This window comes from Hyposmocoma kahamanoa, unplaced genomic scaffold (assembly GCF_003589595.1).
Source record: "Hyposmocoma kahamanoa isolate Upper Pololo Valley unplaced genomic scaffold, ASM358959v1 64, whole genome shotgun sequence".
Taxonomy (NCBI): domain Eukaryota; kingdom Metazoa; phylum Arthropoda; class Insecta; order Lepidoptera; family Cosmopterigidae; genus Hyposmocoma; species Hyposmocoma kahamanoa.
Window position 1 is genome coordinate 13,385,473 of NW_020653852.1, and position 17,949 is coordinate 13,403,421.

The 17,949-nt window shown below is 35.7% G+C and overlaps 1 protein-coding gene across 1 annotated transcript in view; it reads left to right on the plus strand.

Annotated features, from left to right (window-relative positions):
* LOC113230890 (semaphorin-1A) overlaps nucleotides 1-17,949 on the plus strand; it is an 85,577-nt gene that overhangs the window by 39,577 nt on the left and 28,051 nt on the right. Inside the window, exon 2 of the mRNA XM_026464998.1 lies at nucleotides 4,395-4,503. Coding sequence (XP_026320783.1) covers nucleotides 4,395-4,503 — 109 coding nt within the window. The remainder of the gene's footprint in view (nucleotides 1-4,394; nucleotides 4,504-17,949) is intronic.

Here is a 17,949-nt window from a genome sequence, read left to right on the forward strand (position 1 = left end):
ACGTCTCGTGGCTTGAAACCCTCGCTACGCTCAGGAATCATTTTTGGACGCTTCGCTCGCGGTTCACACTTAGCTTCCTTCGCTTGCTCAGGTTTCAATACAAGCACTCGCGTCAAACAACGACTTTGCAGCCTTGCATAACAAATAACTAATTCCTATCGACGAAGGAAGCAGAAAGCTGAAACAGGTTCGCGCAACGGAGACGCGAAACACTTCAACTTACAACTTCAACTTACAGCAATATCCAATTTCTATATAAGGGAACCAACCATGCGTAAGCCGTATAACGAATAGGTTGATAATGTAGTATTTAAAGTAATATATAAGAAAATTAAACGGCAAATGGAGAAACGAGTTCAAAATCGAAAAATAAGTTTAATAAGCATATCAAAACAGTGAACAGCTATTAAAACTTTGCAAATCGCCTGTTACAGACTCTATTGTAATATCAATTCAAATAATGTTCCGGCTAACTGGGATAACTTTGTTCTGTTAAATCTCAAAAACATTTGGTACAATCAGCTGAAGAACTGGAGTTATCTGCAAAATTGCTACTGCTGTGAATTCGTTCGTAAGAATTTGTAAAACAGCACACTTATAGAATCACTCGCCTGTGGCACATGCATCTATAAAAGGCGATTTGGCTTACGTGACCCAAAATTTAAAAAGTGGCCAAAGTAACGATTTTCTTTCACATTCTCTTGTACGTCACAGTTTTTTTGTATTTTAATACCTACTGATTTTTAGGTTGTAAATTTGAATACTTTTCACTTGTAATTTGTTGACCTATGTAATAAACAAAATATATAATTTTCTTTTAAGTTCCAATAAAACATTTACTTTTATAATGTTGTACAGTCAATAAATAACACATCAATCTATCCACTTTGAATCAATCTAATCGCAAACGACATATAATTGACTTTAAATCTTAAGTGTCAATCTTACTGTGCTCTTGACCCAGAGTCTGTAAAACTGTGTACGTTTTACACAGTTTAGAACAAGTTTTACCTACGCAGTTGAAAACTAAAGGACTAACTTATATTTTTCTACTCGACAGTACAAGTGCGTAAGTCACACCGGCTATTCTTGCCTTTATAATTGGGAAAGTTTACACCATAATTTCTTTATGAAATTTTCGTGCCAAATATCTTAATTAAGGGTGAGGAGTTTCGCAATTACGTCAAAGCGCAGGTATGCCGCAAGTTTAATGGTTCTGTAACTTCAGACACAATTCATGGCAACCTACTTGGAAAGCTTGATAGTCGTACAGAAAGGGTATGTGAGAATAAGGTGTTTTGCTTTTATTGCAAGAAAAAAGATTTACAAGAAATTCTTACATATTTTTTATAATATAATTTTTTATAATATTCCCTGTGTTAAATCCATTTAGTTTAAGTATTCATAGGCGGACCATTATTCAAACATCGTTTAGTAGCTCTTTAAGATTTAAAAACCATAATGCATAATATGACTATTGAAAAAAAATGGCTGCATTGCAAGAGTGTAAATTGTCGACTTATTACAAGAATATGGCCATAACATCGTAAAAAATATTGTGATAACAAAATGAAAAATACTGTTGTGGATAAATATATTGTTTACTAAAATCAAAAAGGAAACATAAAATACCTTTTTTAAGAGCTTTAAAACAGATTTATTAACATTTTACCATTTTGAGTTTTAATGAGATTATTAATAAACACTATAATTTAATATTTCTTAAAACCAACTTAACAATCCTCAACAGACTAGTTTCTAAAAAAAACAATATAGCAATCAGTTTTCAGAATTATCATATCGTATCTGCTTGATAAAATATTTAATAAAAAATATTTTTTATTAGGAAATGAACTTTGACAGTAAAAATAATATTAAAAAAAATTACATTTTATAGAAAAAATAGGAACGAAGCTCGTCTGTGAATTTAAGTGTACTTATTTTATTTCTTGCTTTTAATGACTTCTTGTACTAAGCCGATAAAATATGGTAATTTATATAGTTAATCTTCGTTATTTTCTATACGGTATGTACTAGACCTGCCTATACTGTAAAATCCCTCGTACTTAAGTCCCAAATTGCAAGTTTATGCGTAACATAACGCTATTTACAACATACCATCATTTGAACATAAGTTTCAAAACTGGAGCTAACTAGAATTAAGTCGTTAACTATGACTAATCGGCCATTACTGTCAGGCAACGCTATAAAGCCTCTTGAAATATTCTCTACTGACATTCTTATCTGCTTGTAGAGATCGGCACTAAATTCGGACAGCCTTCGTAGAAATATATAAATGTTTACTTTGAACTAGTCGATCCGTTAGGATTTTAGCAAGGTTCGAAGTGATAATTATCATTGATAATGATCACGATAATTATCTTGGTAAATATACCATGACAATTTTTTTTAAATTATTATATCAAGTGACGGGACCAACAAGTCGTGTGCCTGATGGGAAGCTACACACCTATCCATAATTATCTCGATATTGCAATATGTGTTTATATCAGAGACTTATCGAAACGTGCCAAATGTCAATCTGAAAAAAGTTACAAACCAAATCGTTTTCCCAAACATTTTTCTTCTTGTTTATTTAGTTTCCTCACCGTTTGTAATTTTTAGTGAGAAATTAAAGCGACAGAAGTGTGAATTAGCACAGATAATTATCGGATAAGTATCAAATTATCACACAATTAATATATTTCACTAATTATCATGATAATTATCAAACAAAATTAATATGTTTTTGAAACCTTGGTTTTTAGAAGTTGGAACTTGGAGAAGAAGAAACGACAACTACTTGAAATTTATCTTTTAGGTCATAGAAGAGGCGATAGTCTAAAATAGGTGTCCAAAATAATAATAATAAAATCGTTTAACACCTCAATAAATAAATATAAAAACACTTTACACATAGAGCTTAATAACGATAGTAGCGAGTGCTCGGCAAAACGGCGGAGTATGTCTCAGCGCCGTTGATATTCTGCCACAACCTGTCATGTAAAAGAAAAGAACTAACACACATATCATTCCCGCTGTAAGATTGCCAGCACAAAATAATGAATGATGATGTATAAATTGGAAATGAAACTATTTTTGTACATTCTATTATTTAACAGTCAGCATGTGAGTGTAACAGTGACCATGGGACCTGTAAAGATCCCGAAACGTTGGTTAGTTCGAAACAACAAATATACAAAATTTGGATCCGAAAAAAATCATGGTCTAGGTTTTTTTTATACCTAGCGACGGGACGAACAAATCGTGTCGTCGTAAGCGATACGTCTATCCTTAACAATGCCACTCAGAGCTTTAAATCGCAAAGATCTTAGGGGCACTGCCACTGTGCCCGTCACCTTGAGACATAACTTAAGAAGTGTCATGTGCCTGTAATTTCAACAGCACCCTTGCCCTTCGAAACCGGAACGTACTAATGCGTACATTACTGCCTGGCGGCTGAAATAGGTAAGGTGGCAGTACTTCCCTGAACGAACTCTCTCACAAGGAGCTCTACGGCTACTGCAAAAGGAGCAGTCACTTTTAATATACGAGGTCATGTTTTTTTAACAGATTCATTTTTCAACCATGACTTGTAGACTTGAGTATTTACCAATGACGAAAAGTAACACGATGTAACATATATAACATGATATCCCATCGGAATACCTAAGAAAAATTCTTCTCTAATTTAGTAGTAAGTATTGGACGGAAAATTACTTCTTTTGTAGCGTTTTCTTGCTTACTTTCTGCACCGACTTACTTTTTAAATATCTACCCTTCGATATAAAATCCCAGTACTAATCAAATCCTCTTCAAGTCCTAACGACGAAGCTAGTTGCATGGTAACAATACAACGTTAAACCAAAACAGTCATTATTTAGCAAAACAACCGTGTAGCCACAAAGCGTTTCGTAAACTTGCTACAGCCAACTGCAACACCGTGGAAACATAACAAAATGCCTCCAAACGGCCATTCCGGTAAACTTCACCTGAAATCCAGCAAGTTGCGCGATTACACAAACATTCTACGAACTCGTCTGTTGCCGGCCTAAACTGAACGCGAGGAATTCGCTTATGTTTTACTGAATCATGGGTCGACCAATGTGATTGTACGAAATATTTGACCCAGCCAATTTCTTTGCCGCCGGGTACTTTGTTTACTTTTATATTCAGTATTTAAAGTATGTTTCAGAAAACTCGCCATTTTCTAAATACATTGTTAATTTGTCTGCTCTAAAAATTTTCTTGATCAAAACAATGGTACCAATTCAAAATCAAAGAACAATTTTAGCATTATTTTAACATTCATAAAAACATCGCAAAGGTTTATCTATCTTCCCACAATAATTTAAACCAATTCAGTGATGCATAACATATGTTTTTTTTTCCAGAAATGTGGTATACAACCTCAGCCTCACAGACCTGACTGAGCAACGCCGGCTAGTATGGTACTCGCCGGAGAATGACGTCAAGATGTGCGTCGTCAAGGGGAAGGACGAGGTAAGAACAACTTAATGATAGATTTTGATTTTATTTAATATCACGATGTTTGTAAAATTACTCCGCTAGTTTGTCGTAATTATTAATACAAATATCAAACACAAAGAAAAAATCCTTCCTCACTAACTCAAATCTGTATCTATATGCCGCAAATTTTATCGACGTATGTACGCAAATGACAAAAACCGAAAAAACCCCATACAAAAGATCTGTAACAAACAGATCTGCTGACTCCATTTGTAACTTAGTTGACAAAGCGGTGGCCCTAGTTTGGCATACAGATTCGAGGTGGAAGAAGGTTTCAGATTTCAGGTGGAAGGTTTCAGGTGGAAGAAATTTCTAGATTAAAAATAAAATCAATAGTTTAAAAATAAAAATGAAAAAACCAACATAAAGATCTGCAACAGTCACATAGAAAAACTCGTAGGGCCCGCTAGTTCGTTCCGTGGCTTCGTTGGCATAGCGTCTGGCACGGAAGCTGCTGGCGCCGGAAGACGTTGGTTCGAATCCAGTCGGATCGAAGGAATTCTTTGTAATTTTTTTTATAATTATTAAGAGGGAGCAGAGGAAAAATTCCTAGTCTTCGATTTGATTTTAGAGGGGTATATCCACTTTAAAGTTAAAAATAAAGTATTGTATGAGTAACTACACGATATATTCAAGCATAGACATTAATCAGAAACCTAAAACAATAAAGTTTCCTCGATAGACAAAAATCACGAAGTGACCTCTAATTTTCACATTTCTTCGATTTATCCTCGAAATGCTACAGGTTATTAGGACAAAAATTAGATAATTAATTATATTTATGCACGCTCGACAACTGTCACTACGGATTTTTTTTTAATCCCTTTAGTTTTAGAGTTATTCCGCTAAAACGAATTTGGTACTTTTAATGCGCAAAATTCAACATCTCCTGTCGCATGTCACGCGAACTTCAGGCATATATTTGTTTCACAAATTTGGGCGGAGCCAGCGTCAACACTTTTTTGGCATGAGAGCTCTTAATATCTCTGTATTAATAATAATAACAAACTAGTGCGGTAATTTGACAATAGTTATTAGCAAAGGTGTTGTTTGAAGCGTGTTTGGGTGAAACCTAAGCAAGCGAAGGATCCCAAGATTGAACCGCGAGCAAAAATAGAATCCTGAGCATTGCGAGGGTTTCAACGCACGAGACGCAAAAAACTTGGTTTCCAAACGATACATAACTTTTCACCTCACTATAGCGAGGAAAATGGTATATGAAAGAAAAACAGTTGAACTATAAGAAATGAGTTTTAATAAATAAAATTAGTTATCGTTGTCAATTTAGTGTCAACAATAATAAGAATAAAATATACCAACGGATTTATATTACATAAATAAGTAATGTACGAAAATCGCGTGGTTGAACGGTGCCATTATCTTTTTTTTTAATCGAAAGAAAAAGTTAGGAGCACCACAGTCCATCGTCAAGTTCGAATTTCAGAAACCTTTTCCACGCTTGCGTTGAAAAAACGCTTTCAAAAGAAAGAAAGCCTTTCCGAGCTAGTGAATTGAAAAAACAATTGAATATCATGGTGGTAAAATACCGTGGCTTTCAATAACTAAAAATTACAATCTATAGATTATTGACCTTTTGGACATATATTGCTTCTAGTTAGGTAATTGTGTACAACCCACTCAGATTACGTTAGAATAGGGTCATATTAGAAACTAGAACGATTTATACTTTACCGTTTTGTGTTATAAGTTATCTTAGTGAATTTCTGTAATACGACCACGTATAAAACCAATCTACAGCGTAAAAATCAATTGAACGCTACCAGTTGCCCGAATGGTAGCATAAACTACGTTAACACCAATCGACGTCCGTTCTTTGAAATAACCTCCCTCTGTATAATCTTCTCTTTTACTTTAGAACTGTACCGGGAGCGTAATAAGTGTAGCCACCTTGCGGTATATAATTGAATTGGCGCCCACACCCATCGACACGAGGTTTGTAAAGGATGGATTTATCCAATACCACAGATATAAAGTTTCATAAAATTTATTTATGGCTTAAACTTTGTATACGCCATGTACATTTTGTTCTTTAAATCTTGTAGTTCCTGCAAGCTTTTTTTAATGATACCAAGTGACAAGACGAACAAATTATGCGCCTGGTGGTAAGCGACACGCCTGTCCATAGCAGTTGTAGTGACACTCAAAGCTTTAAATCGTAAAGATCAGAGGGGCACTGCCACCGCGCCCATCACCCTGATACATACGTTGACAACTCCCATGTGCCAGTAATTTCACCAGCACCCTTACCCTTCAAAGCCAGAACCCAGTAATGCTCACATTACTGCTTGGAGGCAGAAATAGGTAAGGTGGCAGTACTTTTATGGATAAACTCATAAACTTATTTATCGAGTTCGTAAGCTTTCGCGATCGATAAATATCTGAAAAAATAGTTTCATTTCCTATCTTAGGGTCGTATTCCAGAAGTGTACTCAATGCTCAAGTCAGGATTTGAGCAGACTTGAGTATGATTTCAAGCACTGGAAATACGACCCTAATGGCAAAAACTTGAGTATGATTTTCAGTGCTCACTGCAATACTCAAGTCCTGCCTTGAGCATGGAGTAGCCTTCTGGAATACGACCCATAAACTTACTTTTTCTTAAGGCCACAAATTCGGAACAGTGGTGCGTCCAAAAGGGGCATTCCTCTTGTGTTGGATGTATCCAACATAACCACAGGTTTGCGCGCAATATATGCGTAATCCTTTAACGCCTCGCTGAAGCATAAATGAGTAAGGCTCTTCGCTGACTAGTGTATACATCGCCATCAGCCCACGTAGCATGGCTACGCGTGATAGTCGCGACGCGCGCGATAAAATTAAAATAAGCGCGCGTTATTGGCTATCTAAATTAGATCTGATAGAGACAACCAATAGCACGCGCTTATTCCAATTTTATCGCGCGTGTCGCGACTTACATCCGTAGCCATACTACGGGGGCTGGCCTTAAGAGCAGAGCACTGGGTTGATAAAATTTGGCGTCGCAATTCTCATACTTATTGGCTATGTAATAGTTATTGAACTATGATAATTTTCTAATAGTTTGACTACTTTTCGTTTTTCTAAACTCACTCTCTACAATTATCTCTTCAATACGTGTTACCTGAATTCTGTATATTTATTATTGCTACATTCTTATCTTCGTGTCTAAACACGATCCACCCCCACTATTCAAAGTTCAAGGACTAATACAGCACAATGTAGACCATCCCTTTCCAAAATATATTCTCAGTATAGCTATATTACGACCGCTAGGTATGTATATAAATAATACCTACTCCGCACCTGGCTAACCTCTCTTGAACCGAATGCCGGCAAATTAAAAATTAAATCGAGCGAATATTCTGCAAACTCTAAAGAAAATTGTGGAAATCTTAGTTCCTAGTTATTGTTTAATGAAAACTAGATATCGGAATAAGTATACGTGGTAAAAATATTCATGGCTTTTCGTGAATGTGAAATAAGTTTCTTAATTTCGAAGCTTCTTTTTGAAAACAAATTACTTTTCAAATACAGTTTTTTTTTTCGATGCAAATTGCTGAATAACTCATGAGCTTGTAGGGAAAATAAACTTTATGAATTTGATCGATCTCAAATTAAAAAAAAAACCTTATCTTAGGATTGAGTTTAAAAAGGTCATACAGGTGACGCAAGTAGTTGACGGTTTGAAGAACGTTAGAATTACCGTGACTGTGCTAACTTCGTCCAATAATAATAATTTTCAAAGGAAATATAAATTAAACGAACGCTTGGAAAAGTAAAACGACTATATTACCCTTAGAGGATGGAAAAAAAATAAAGGAAATATTACCACGTATTATGCTAGGATTGAAAAAAATAAAGTAATTACGGTCAATTTCAATTTTGACAGGATATAGACAATATATTTACTTGACCACAGACAATAAAGCTGCTATTATAAAGGCTAGGGACCCATATGTAAATGGTGTCTGTTTTTACACTATACTAACACCCGGAACTAGCCGCATATTTTCAAAAACATAAAATTTCATCCCTTTCATGTTATTTCCATATCCCCAGTTAAACAATTATTTCAAACGACTCGTTAAAACTATTGGGGCGAGCGTTATTTTACGACCGACGCCATATATCAAACGACGAAGGTACAATTAAGTTTTTGCGCAAATTGAATTACTCTCGTTTATGACGCGTGTCATTATGAGCTAGCTACATTTTTATGTGCCGCAATGGGAGGAGTCAGGTTTCGCTAATTGTATTAGGTTTTTGTGTAAGCAAAAATATTTTGTTTATCGTCGGAATTCCGGTTACAAATTGAAACATCTTATATACCCTTGGTGTAATAAACATACATGTGGTCAGTGCCAATTTTACCTATGGTGCTGGGAACAGGGTCTTAGGGGGCGCCGAACGCTGCTCGCGACGCCTCCAAGGAATCTACGTCACTCGTAATCGGGCTACTGCTTCCCAGCATTATTTGTCCTTGAGGCTATCAGCACAATAATGGGGTGACCCACAAAAATGATTTTTTTTTCTACAATGTTACTTTAAATCATATTAAACTACATTATTGTTTTTATATTTGGATGCTATTTTCATGTATATTAAAATATAGTAGTTATGTGACTGTTACATAATGAAAGGCATTAAAATACGAGTGAGGGTTTATGAAATGAACCGACAGGCGAGTTTCATAAAAATATCTCACGAGTGTTACATACACTGCTTTATCTACACACATATTATATTATATTATAAGCTCTCTATGATGTGTTCAGGAACCGCATGTTACGACTGGCGATATGGCGGCAAATAAAAACTTTTCTCACTCATGTCACGCAACCGTACTTTTTTATTTTTAATTCATAGACAAACTAGAATCGGCCCCACCTATCATATCGTTCGATATCAAGTAACGTGTGAAATTGTCAAAATTGTTTGCTATTGACATTTCATTTCGAATAAAACTTCATCTCGACTGATATTAGAATTGAGGTCAAATGAAAATGTTTTGTTTTTCAGAGATGTTCGAAACTTGAATGTAATAATAACATCCAATACGATGTTATTATGAAGCATAAGCAATAATAACATTTTCACAGATAAGAAATTTCTTCTAACAAAACAGTTTACCTATAAGCTGGTCGTAATTTTAGGGTTTTTTACCATGATATGTGTATAGATAAAATATTTTTTTTAATATGGGTTATACCACTATCGCGCTGACAGCCTCAATTGCACCATTTGTACCCGAATTTCCAATCACTAGGGAACATATAACTGTAAATGTTCCATTTTGATCGCGTGCCTACTTGAAGGCACCAGGGTATTCATTGCGCCCGGGCGCTACACGGGCTAGCGCCAGCGCTGCATGTGATCATACGTCAGAATGCTTTTATCACATACAAATAATACAAGCACACGAAACGAATTACGTAATATGTGAATTTTTATAACTCTCAGTGCAGATATATGTCCTTTTTTACTGTGTTTTTTTGTCCATAGTTCGTTCGTTTCTGTTTATGTGTTTAAATTATAATTTTATATTACCTTACTTTGAGCCTGATTTCTCCCTACTCCCCTACACTCCTGTTTAAGCATAAAAACGACTAAATTCGTTCATACAATCTTTAAAAATTTACTGAAAGTTGTCAGTTTGCATATGACCTTATTACGGCAACGGTGCGAATAGTGTTGTTAGCTTGCAGTATCACTGCAATCGCAAAGCCGCCTGAGCGCCCAGTTACACGGCGCGAAAGATTTCGCGCGGGCGCCGCACGGCAGCCGCGCTTCAACCGCCCAGTTACCACGCTTTCACGTACACTAGTGGCGAGTTAGTAACAAATATATAATAGGCAACAAGATTTTAATTCCTGGGAATAATACAAGTGCGCGGTCATCGCTAAACCTAAAAACTAAATAAATAGAGCGTATTTTGCCATGACAGCTAGGCGCACGCGGTCGCTGCACGGCGACCGCGTGGCGTGAGCGCGATGAAATTCGTGTGGAATAAATGCGCTCTGGTGAGACCTATGCTAGAAGAACAGGATAAAATATTATGATTTTATTGTCGATATTGAATTATCAATATGTCAATTGAATTGTCAATTTGATTTAAAAAATCCCATTATCAAATAAAAATTTCAAATTTTTCAAATAAAATTAACGACTTTGTAAACCAAAAGAGTAACTGTGTTTAGCAGAATTAGCTTCATGAAGTGTACAATCAATATGAGAGGTTCACTTAGAACTACACAAAGCAATACTACCAACTTGGTACGTGTCACGACTACAGTTATTAAATAGGTTTACTCCTTGGCTTGGAGCTAGATTGAGCTTAGATATTTTTTAAAGGAATTTATAAATAACTGCAGTTTTACATCAGTTCCGATTTATTTTAATCAAACTAAAAGTTATTTTTAAAACAAAAATCCGGAAAACATGTTTTACTACAACTGAGTGGAGCGTAAATTAATAGGTCTTATGACAAGTAATTAGATTTTGATATATTGCATGTTACTTACTTATCTATTACTTATTAGTAGTATTACTACGTTCCGGTTTTGAAGGTTAAGGGTGCTGGTGAAATTTCAGGCACTTGGTACTTGGCAACTTATGTCTCAGGATGAAGGAAGCAGTGACAGTGCTCCTCAGATCTTTGCGATTTAAAGCTCTGAATGGCACTACATCTGCTATGGACAGGCGTGTCGCTTACACCAGGTAAACGATTTGGTCGTTCCGTCTCTTAGTATCGTAAAAAAAAATGTGTAAAACTCCATTCTCCAAATTTAAAAGGACAAGAAAACAAAAATGTAACAAAAGAAAACAATATTGCAACTGATTGATGAATAATAACAATATAAGGGAACACGACAATTAAAGGATTAAAAGCAAAAACTCAAGCGATACTTGCAATGAAATGACGCATGATAAATGCGTTTGGTATAAAATAGATTATATACATACGTCGAGATGAAAATTTGGTCGTGGCTAGTTCGCCTTGGCCCTTGCTAACTTGTCCGCTCACAGTTGTCCTATTTATAGTACAACTTTTTCCGTCAATCTTCTTCATTCAAATATATGATATACGTACTTGTTGAGTAATGTTACAATACAAGAATAATGTACAACGCCTATACTACATTAGCTTACCATATGATACTCACATTACTGTTCTGTGTTGTCATTGTGATTTTTTTATGTGCAACAATCATTGACTTACAACAATAGTATTTATCATCACAAGTGTGATTAAATGAGCGTGAATATTATGGATTGCATGCAGGCTAACTGGACTATAATACCCCAAATAAAACCCTCGGGCGTTTTTTCTTCTCAGCACCGACTATGAGTGTAATAAGAAGAAAAAATACCTGTGCTATTTACGTACAAGTATGATGAAAAACATTCTAATAGAGTCTCGTTCGTAATTCCTTGGTTACCGCCCTTAATACACAATGTACTATTATGCAATCGTTGCATAATGAGGGTTCTTCCGAGTGGCCTAAGTAAAGGTACGAGATTTTAAGACCTGATTATGTAATGATTGCATACAATACTTTTTCTACGAGTAAATAAAATAATGAAACACAACCAATAATTAATATATATTTTGTTAACAATCCATGACAACAAAAGCAAACTAAAGCGAAAGAAACGCTACAAAACAAAAACCAAAGATATAGATTAGAAGTGGCCAAGTACCGCTTATATTGTAACTAATAATTTTTTAAATAAAGGTTTATGGCCAGTTGCAAAACCTATAGGTAAATTTAAACAATCAGTAGGCAGTAGAGCGTTTGAGTAGCGTCATATTTGATGTTTTAATTAGCAAAAATACGACGTTCTTTTTTTGTAACTCATTATAGTTCTCTGTACAGGTTAATACTTCAGTAGCAAGTACCATAGACAATAGAATTTTGATCCAGAACTAAAAAAAGTGCCCATGGGATGTGGTCTTAGACTACTTTTTCCATCCTCTAAGGATGTGGTCTATGAAATTATAATTGACGGATTAAAGTACAGAGTACAAAAAGAATATTTCATTCATTCATTATAACAATCACATTGTAATCCAGTCTCTCTGTAACTGAAAGTCCTAATTAGCATGATGATTAATCGTCAGTCCTCATTCTAAACCGCTTTAGCACTGCAGCAGTTTCAAATTACCACCCAACAAGTACCAGACTAGCATAGGACGGAGTGCACGCGTTGCCTACGGGCTGAACAACCCGGTTGCAAATGGCGGAGCGAACATCGAATCGCTATTTAGTGCCAGAGAACTTTGTACACACCCGCATGCTGAAAGAAACATGTGGGGAAACCGCTGAGTGGTATGTCTATACATATTAGTGATACGAAAACAACGAAAAATTTAGTTTGAAATTATACACTATTATATCTTTATACAGTGTGATTTTCTAACTAGGACAGTATGGGAAAATCGGAAACCACTTAATAAATTTGACCAACTTATGTCCGGATATTTTTTTCCGATACACTGAAATGATCCTTACAAGAAACTGAGTCGATCAGTATTTAAAACTATAATTGCCAGTATTATTCATTTTTATGGACAACTCACGCCTCACCAAAAAATTAACTTTGACAAATTTCATACAAAAAACTTAAGACAGACCTCATATGATTTCGGATTTCCGCATACTGTCCTTGGTAACGAGATCACACTGTATTATGCGATTAATGAAATCTTATTTTATTACCCCGCTCTTTCGAAACTCGAACGGCCGCAATCTGCTAAGGGAATTAAAAAAAAAGCAATCCACATGTGCCTGTCTCTGAAGTTGTAAAACCACACAGGCAGACGGACAGGTGCGACGAGGACGGGTTTACAAAGGTGGAAAGGAAGAAGAGGAAACCCACCAGCCGTAACCTGTGGACAACTATTCTACATATTCAACTATATGTTCGGCACAGGGCCAGTTGGACCGAACACTGCTGTATAGTGTTGTAACTTGAAAAAAACAAATTGAAAAAAAAAAAACACAGCGACCTGGTTTTTTTTTCTGAATTTGGTTTTTTTCAGAAAAAGTAAAATGGAATAACTGAAATAAAATAAGACACTAACTTATTTTAAGAATATATATACGTGAACATGTTTGTTAAAATCAATTACCATGATAATTATAACAAAAATTTAATCCTCATTTGTGGTGTTACTAGTGTTACTACTGTTACAGGTGTTACCCACACTTGTAATGTCATCAAAGGTTTCTGTGTTTTCGCTTCTTTCATTCTACTGAATAATTTTATATAAGCGGCAGCTACTGGTAATAATTTTATGTAAATGTTGCTGTATAAGGGGTATGTGCGATGTGGAAAAAAATATCGATATCGCTCTTAGACAAATAAATAAGTAGTGTTTTTATCAGTAATCATCAAGGTAGCGATGCAACAGCGATCGATAGATTTCAAAAAAAGGTAAAATATTAGAATCCCCACATTTAACCCACATAGCGTCAATCCCACAAAATGCCCAATCGAGTTAAAAATTCCCCGCAATTTGGGGAATTCGCCACAAATTGCCAACACTATGAGTCTTGCCCATTTATTATGAGCAATTTATCTATGAAGAATATTAACAACAAAAGAGGAAATGTAGTAAAAAAAATACTATTGTCATATTTTTATTTTCATACTTTTAGAAAAACAACGTACCTACTCCAGAAAAAAAACTGTTTCTTTTCATTTTTTTTTTTTCATTGTTTTTTTCACCCTAGAAAAAAACGGTTTGTTAACAACACTACTGCTGTGCTCCACGAAGTCTGAGGAGATAGTGGAGTACATCAAATTGAAATCCAAATACTCTCGGAGAGTTGAGCCTTTGGAGTCCCGCTACAACGTGAATTTTAATGGTGAGAGTGCCAACCGAACATCTCTCGACCTTCATGAAAGAGGACTTATGGCCAATGGAAGTCATATAATTGCGAATTGCACACGTCGTCGCCGACAAGTGAAATTCGTGTAGATTAGTTATTTAATATAAATAGTGTTCTATTATATTGTCGTGTGGACTGAATTAAATACTCGTAAATAAATAAAAATAAAATAAAATTACACTTAGGTATTCATAAATTTTACCAAAATTTTATCCAATAGTAAAGAAAATCTGTTCTAAAATGTATTTGATTTTACCTAAAACAGCTACAGTGCCACTCAGAGCTTTAAGTCGAGAAGGGTGACGGGTTATGGCCCTATGGGACATAAAGTCAAGTCCCATGTGCCTGAAGTGTCACCGTTGCCCTTCAAAACCGAAATGCTGTATTGCTCACATTACTGCTTGGCGGCAGAAATAGATTTGTAGCAAGCATATATACTGTGCTGTATTTTACGCAGTATTTCCCTAGACGAACTTTTTCTAATCTACAACTAGCAATTTATTGTTTGTGCATGTAATGTATTTGTTACTTTTATCGGGTTCTTATGTTCTCGCGATGGTAACACATAGGAAATGATTTTTTTCGGATCTAAGTCACGTATATTTGTTTTTTATTAAACAAACCAACATTTCGAGCCCTTTACAGGTCAGCCGTGACTATATGGTACCTGTAAAGGGCCCGAAACGTTGGTTTGTTTGAAAAGAAAACACGCATTTCGATCCACAAAATAATTTATTTTTTTATATTTGTTTCTTTATTAACTTTTGCGACCAAAATACCAGCCTGTCTCATGAAGCATAGTAAGTCATTAACTCCTAAATCCAGTTTCAACCTAGCCATTGTTCTACACATGTTCACGTAGCTAATCTCTTTATCGTAATCCAATATACGGAATCCTCGTTGTCCTAAATACGAAGGTAGGCTTGGTACGTTGGTGGAAGACGTTGATTATAACTCAGTTGTTATTAGATTTCATAATACGTAAATTTTAAATTTATTCACATAAAATTTACGTAAATTTTCTTTGTATAAAGATCCACATAATTATTACATTGTCAATCCGCACACAAAGCTTTAAAATTTCGCCATATAGTAATATAATGACAAAATAATAAGGTTAGTTAATTGCTTGCACCAAATTATTGCACGTCACGTAATACAGCATAGATGTGCCTAAAGATATATATATGATTATTTTCACGAAACCTGTAGACACGGCGTTCCGATGAAAAAACTTTTGGTGATAAAAATGTTCGTTTTCACTTGAATCAACTTAACGTTATAGTGAATAAAATGAATATTAGTGACATTGTTATTAAGACTATGAACACATGAACGAAGTGTCTTCCTCTTAACTAATTTTAAAAGACAATTTATTTAAGTTACTTTTATGTTTCTTTGTTTCAAATTGCTTTTTTCAAATTGGCAAGGTTGTAATTAGTTATAAGGTTTTGTCTTCCTTTATAAAATAATTCAAAAAACACCTAAATCGACTGTTTATCGATTTGCATAGAATGTCGAAAAATACTTGTGGTAACTAACATAATTAGAACTTCAGTAGCAGTAGAGCTCCTTCTGAAAGAGTTCGTCCAGGGAAGTACTGCCACCTTATCTATTTCTGACGCCAAGCTGTAATGTCAGCGTTACTGTGTTCCGGTTTTGAAGGGTAAGGGTGCTGGTGAAATTACAGGCACATGGAACTTGTCAACTTATGGTTCAGGGTGACGAACCCAGTGGCAGTGCCCCTCAGATCTTTGCGGTTTTAAGTTCCGAGTGGCACTGCAACTGTTATGGACAGGCGTATGACAGGCCATCAGGCGCACGACTTGTTCGTCCCGTCGCTTGATATTATAAAAAAAACCTTTTTACATAAAAAACCGACCTCCAAAGTTCGCTTATCTGTTTTGTGTTTTATTTGGAATTAGATCTATACGCCAAATTTTATTGAAATCGTGTGAAATTCAAAAAATCCGGGTTCATCCTCTAATTTGCCACCCCACCTCTAAGGTGGAATATTGTGTCTTCAAATTTGAATTGGACTACTGAGGTACCCTCTTTCCAACAAAAAAGAAATATTGAAATGAGTTCACAAAGGTCTTAGTAATATACACAGAAAAAAACAGACAAATTCAGACCCTCCTCCTTTTTTGAAATCGGTTAAAAATTAGTTCATTTTAATGATACTAAGTTAATATTACGCATATTGTTAGTACGTAGCCACGAACACGTCACAAATATACCAAATGTATTGTTTGTGAGATGGTTCTACCATCGTATGCTATGTCTTATGAGGTCTAATGCTACCAAAAAGCAAGGTTGTACCAACACAGTTGAGGCCGAAATCCTCTTAACAGAGGAATCGATTACCACGTGACGGCAGAACCCATCGCTTCTGAATAGGATTACCGGACATGCGTTTCGGAATATGCAAATGCAATACAACTGTTGTTATGACCTATACTGACATTTTGCTGTCGTCTTCCGCAATCTAATTATTATACTAACGATGTAGGTACGTAAATACGCTTCAGCAATTTGTACAAAACTATTTTGATGTAGATGCGGTAATAGTCCGTATTAATAGGTCAAGCTTAGGAGCTGTTACACACGGCGGCTTTTAGCAGCTATGCAAACGCGATGCAAATAATAATAATAACGCACACACATAGCCCCGCACTAGGGACACCCCATGTCGCGGGTGCCATGAACACACACATAGACAACCACAAATTACACCCATACTCACGAGAGAAATAAATGTAGGCCATACAAATATTTCTCCCGGCCCGGGAATCGAACCTAAGACCTCGGCAGATGGTAACCGTTCGACCACGGAAGCAGCAAATGCGAAGCAAACGCGATGCAGTAAATAAATAAATCGCAAGTGTAGCGATGCAATCGCATCGATGCAATCGCGCGTTTGTAGCGATGCAGTCGCGCGTGTGTATCAATGCAATCGCCTATAACTGTGTACCGCGTCGCATTTTTTGATTTGATTGCATCGCTGCTAAAGGTCGCCGTGTGTAACCACTCTATGAGCTAGATAGCATTCAAACATGTATTAATTTGACTCCAATTTTATCATTGTTAAATTAAATAACTAAATACTTGAATAATAAAAAATGTAGATTGTTTTCAAATCTACGTTACGAATGTATATTATTTTACATGCGAAAATATGTAACAATTTGTAACAGTCTAGAAATATCTGGAAATCTAAACGAAACGCTGCGGAACGGCACAAAACCGGCCCATTTTCTCAGAGCGAGCTGTCACTTGCAATTTGGCTGGCTTATGCGAATTTAGGCGCTCTTCCAGTCTGTTGCTTGCGGCTGCCTCGAGAGAAATACATGTATACAACTACCGACATTAAGTTGTATTATATGTTGTTACATCGCACGTTTTGGGCCTTCAACGTTGTGCCCAAATCGCACCCCGAATCGCTTCAGTGAACTGGAGAATTTTATCTATACTATGTTAAAGCAAAGTCAAGTCAATTATGTACTCAATATGTATATCTCTT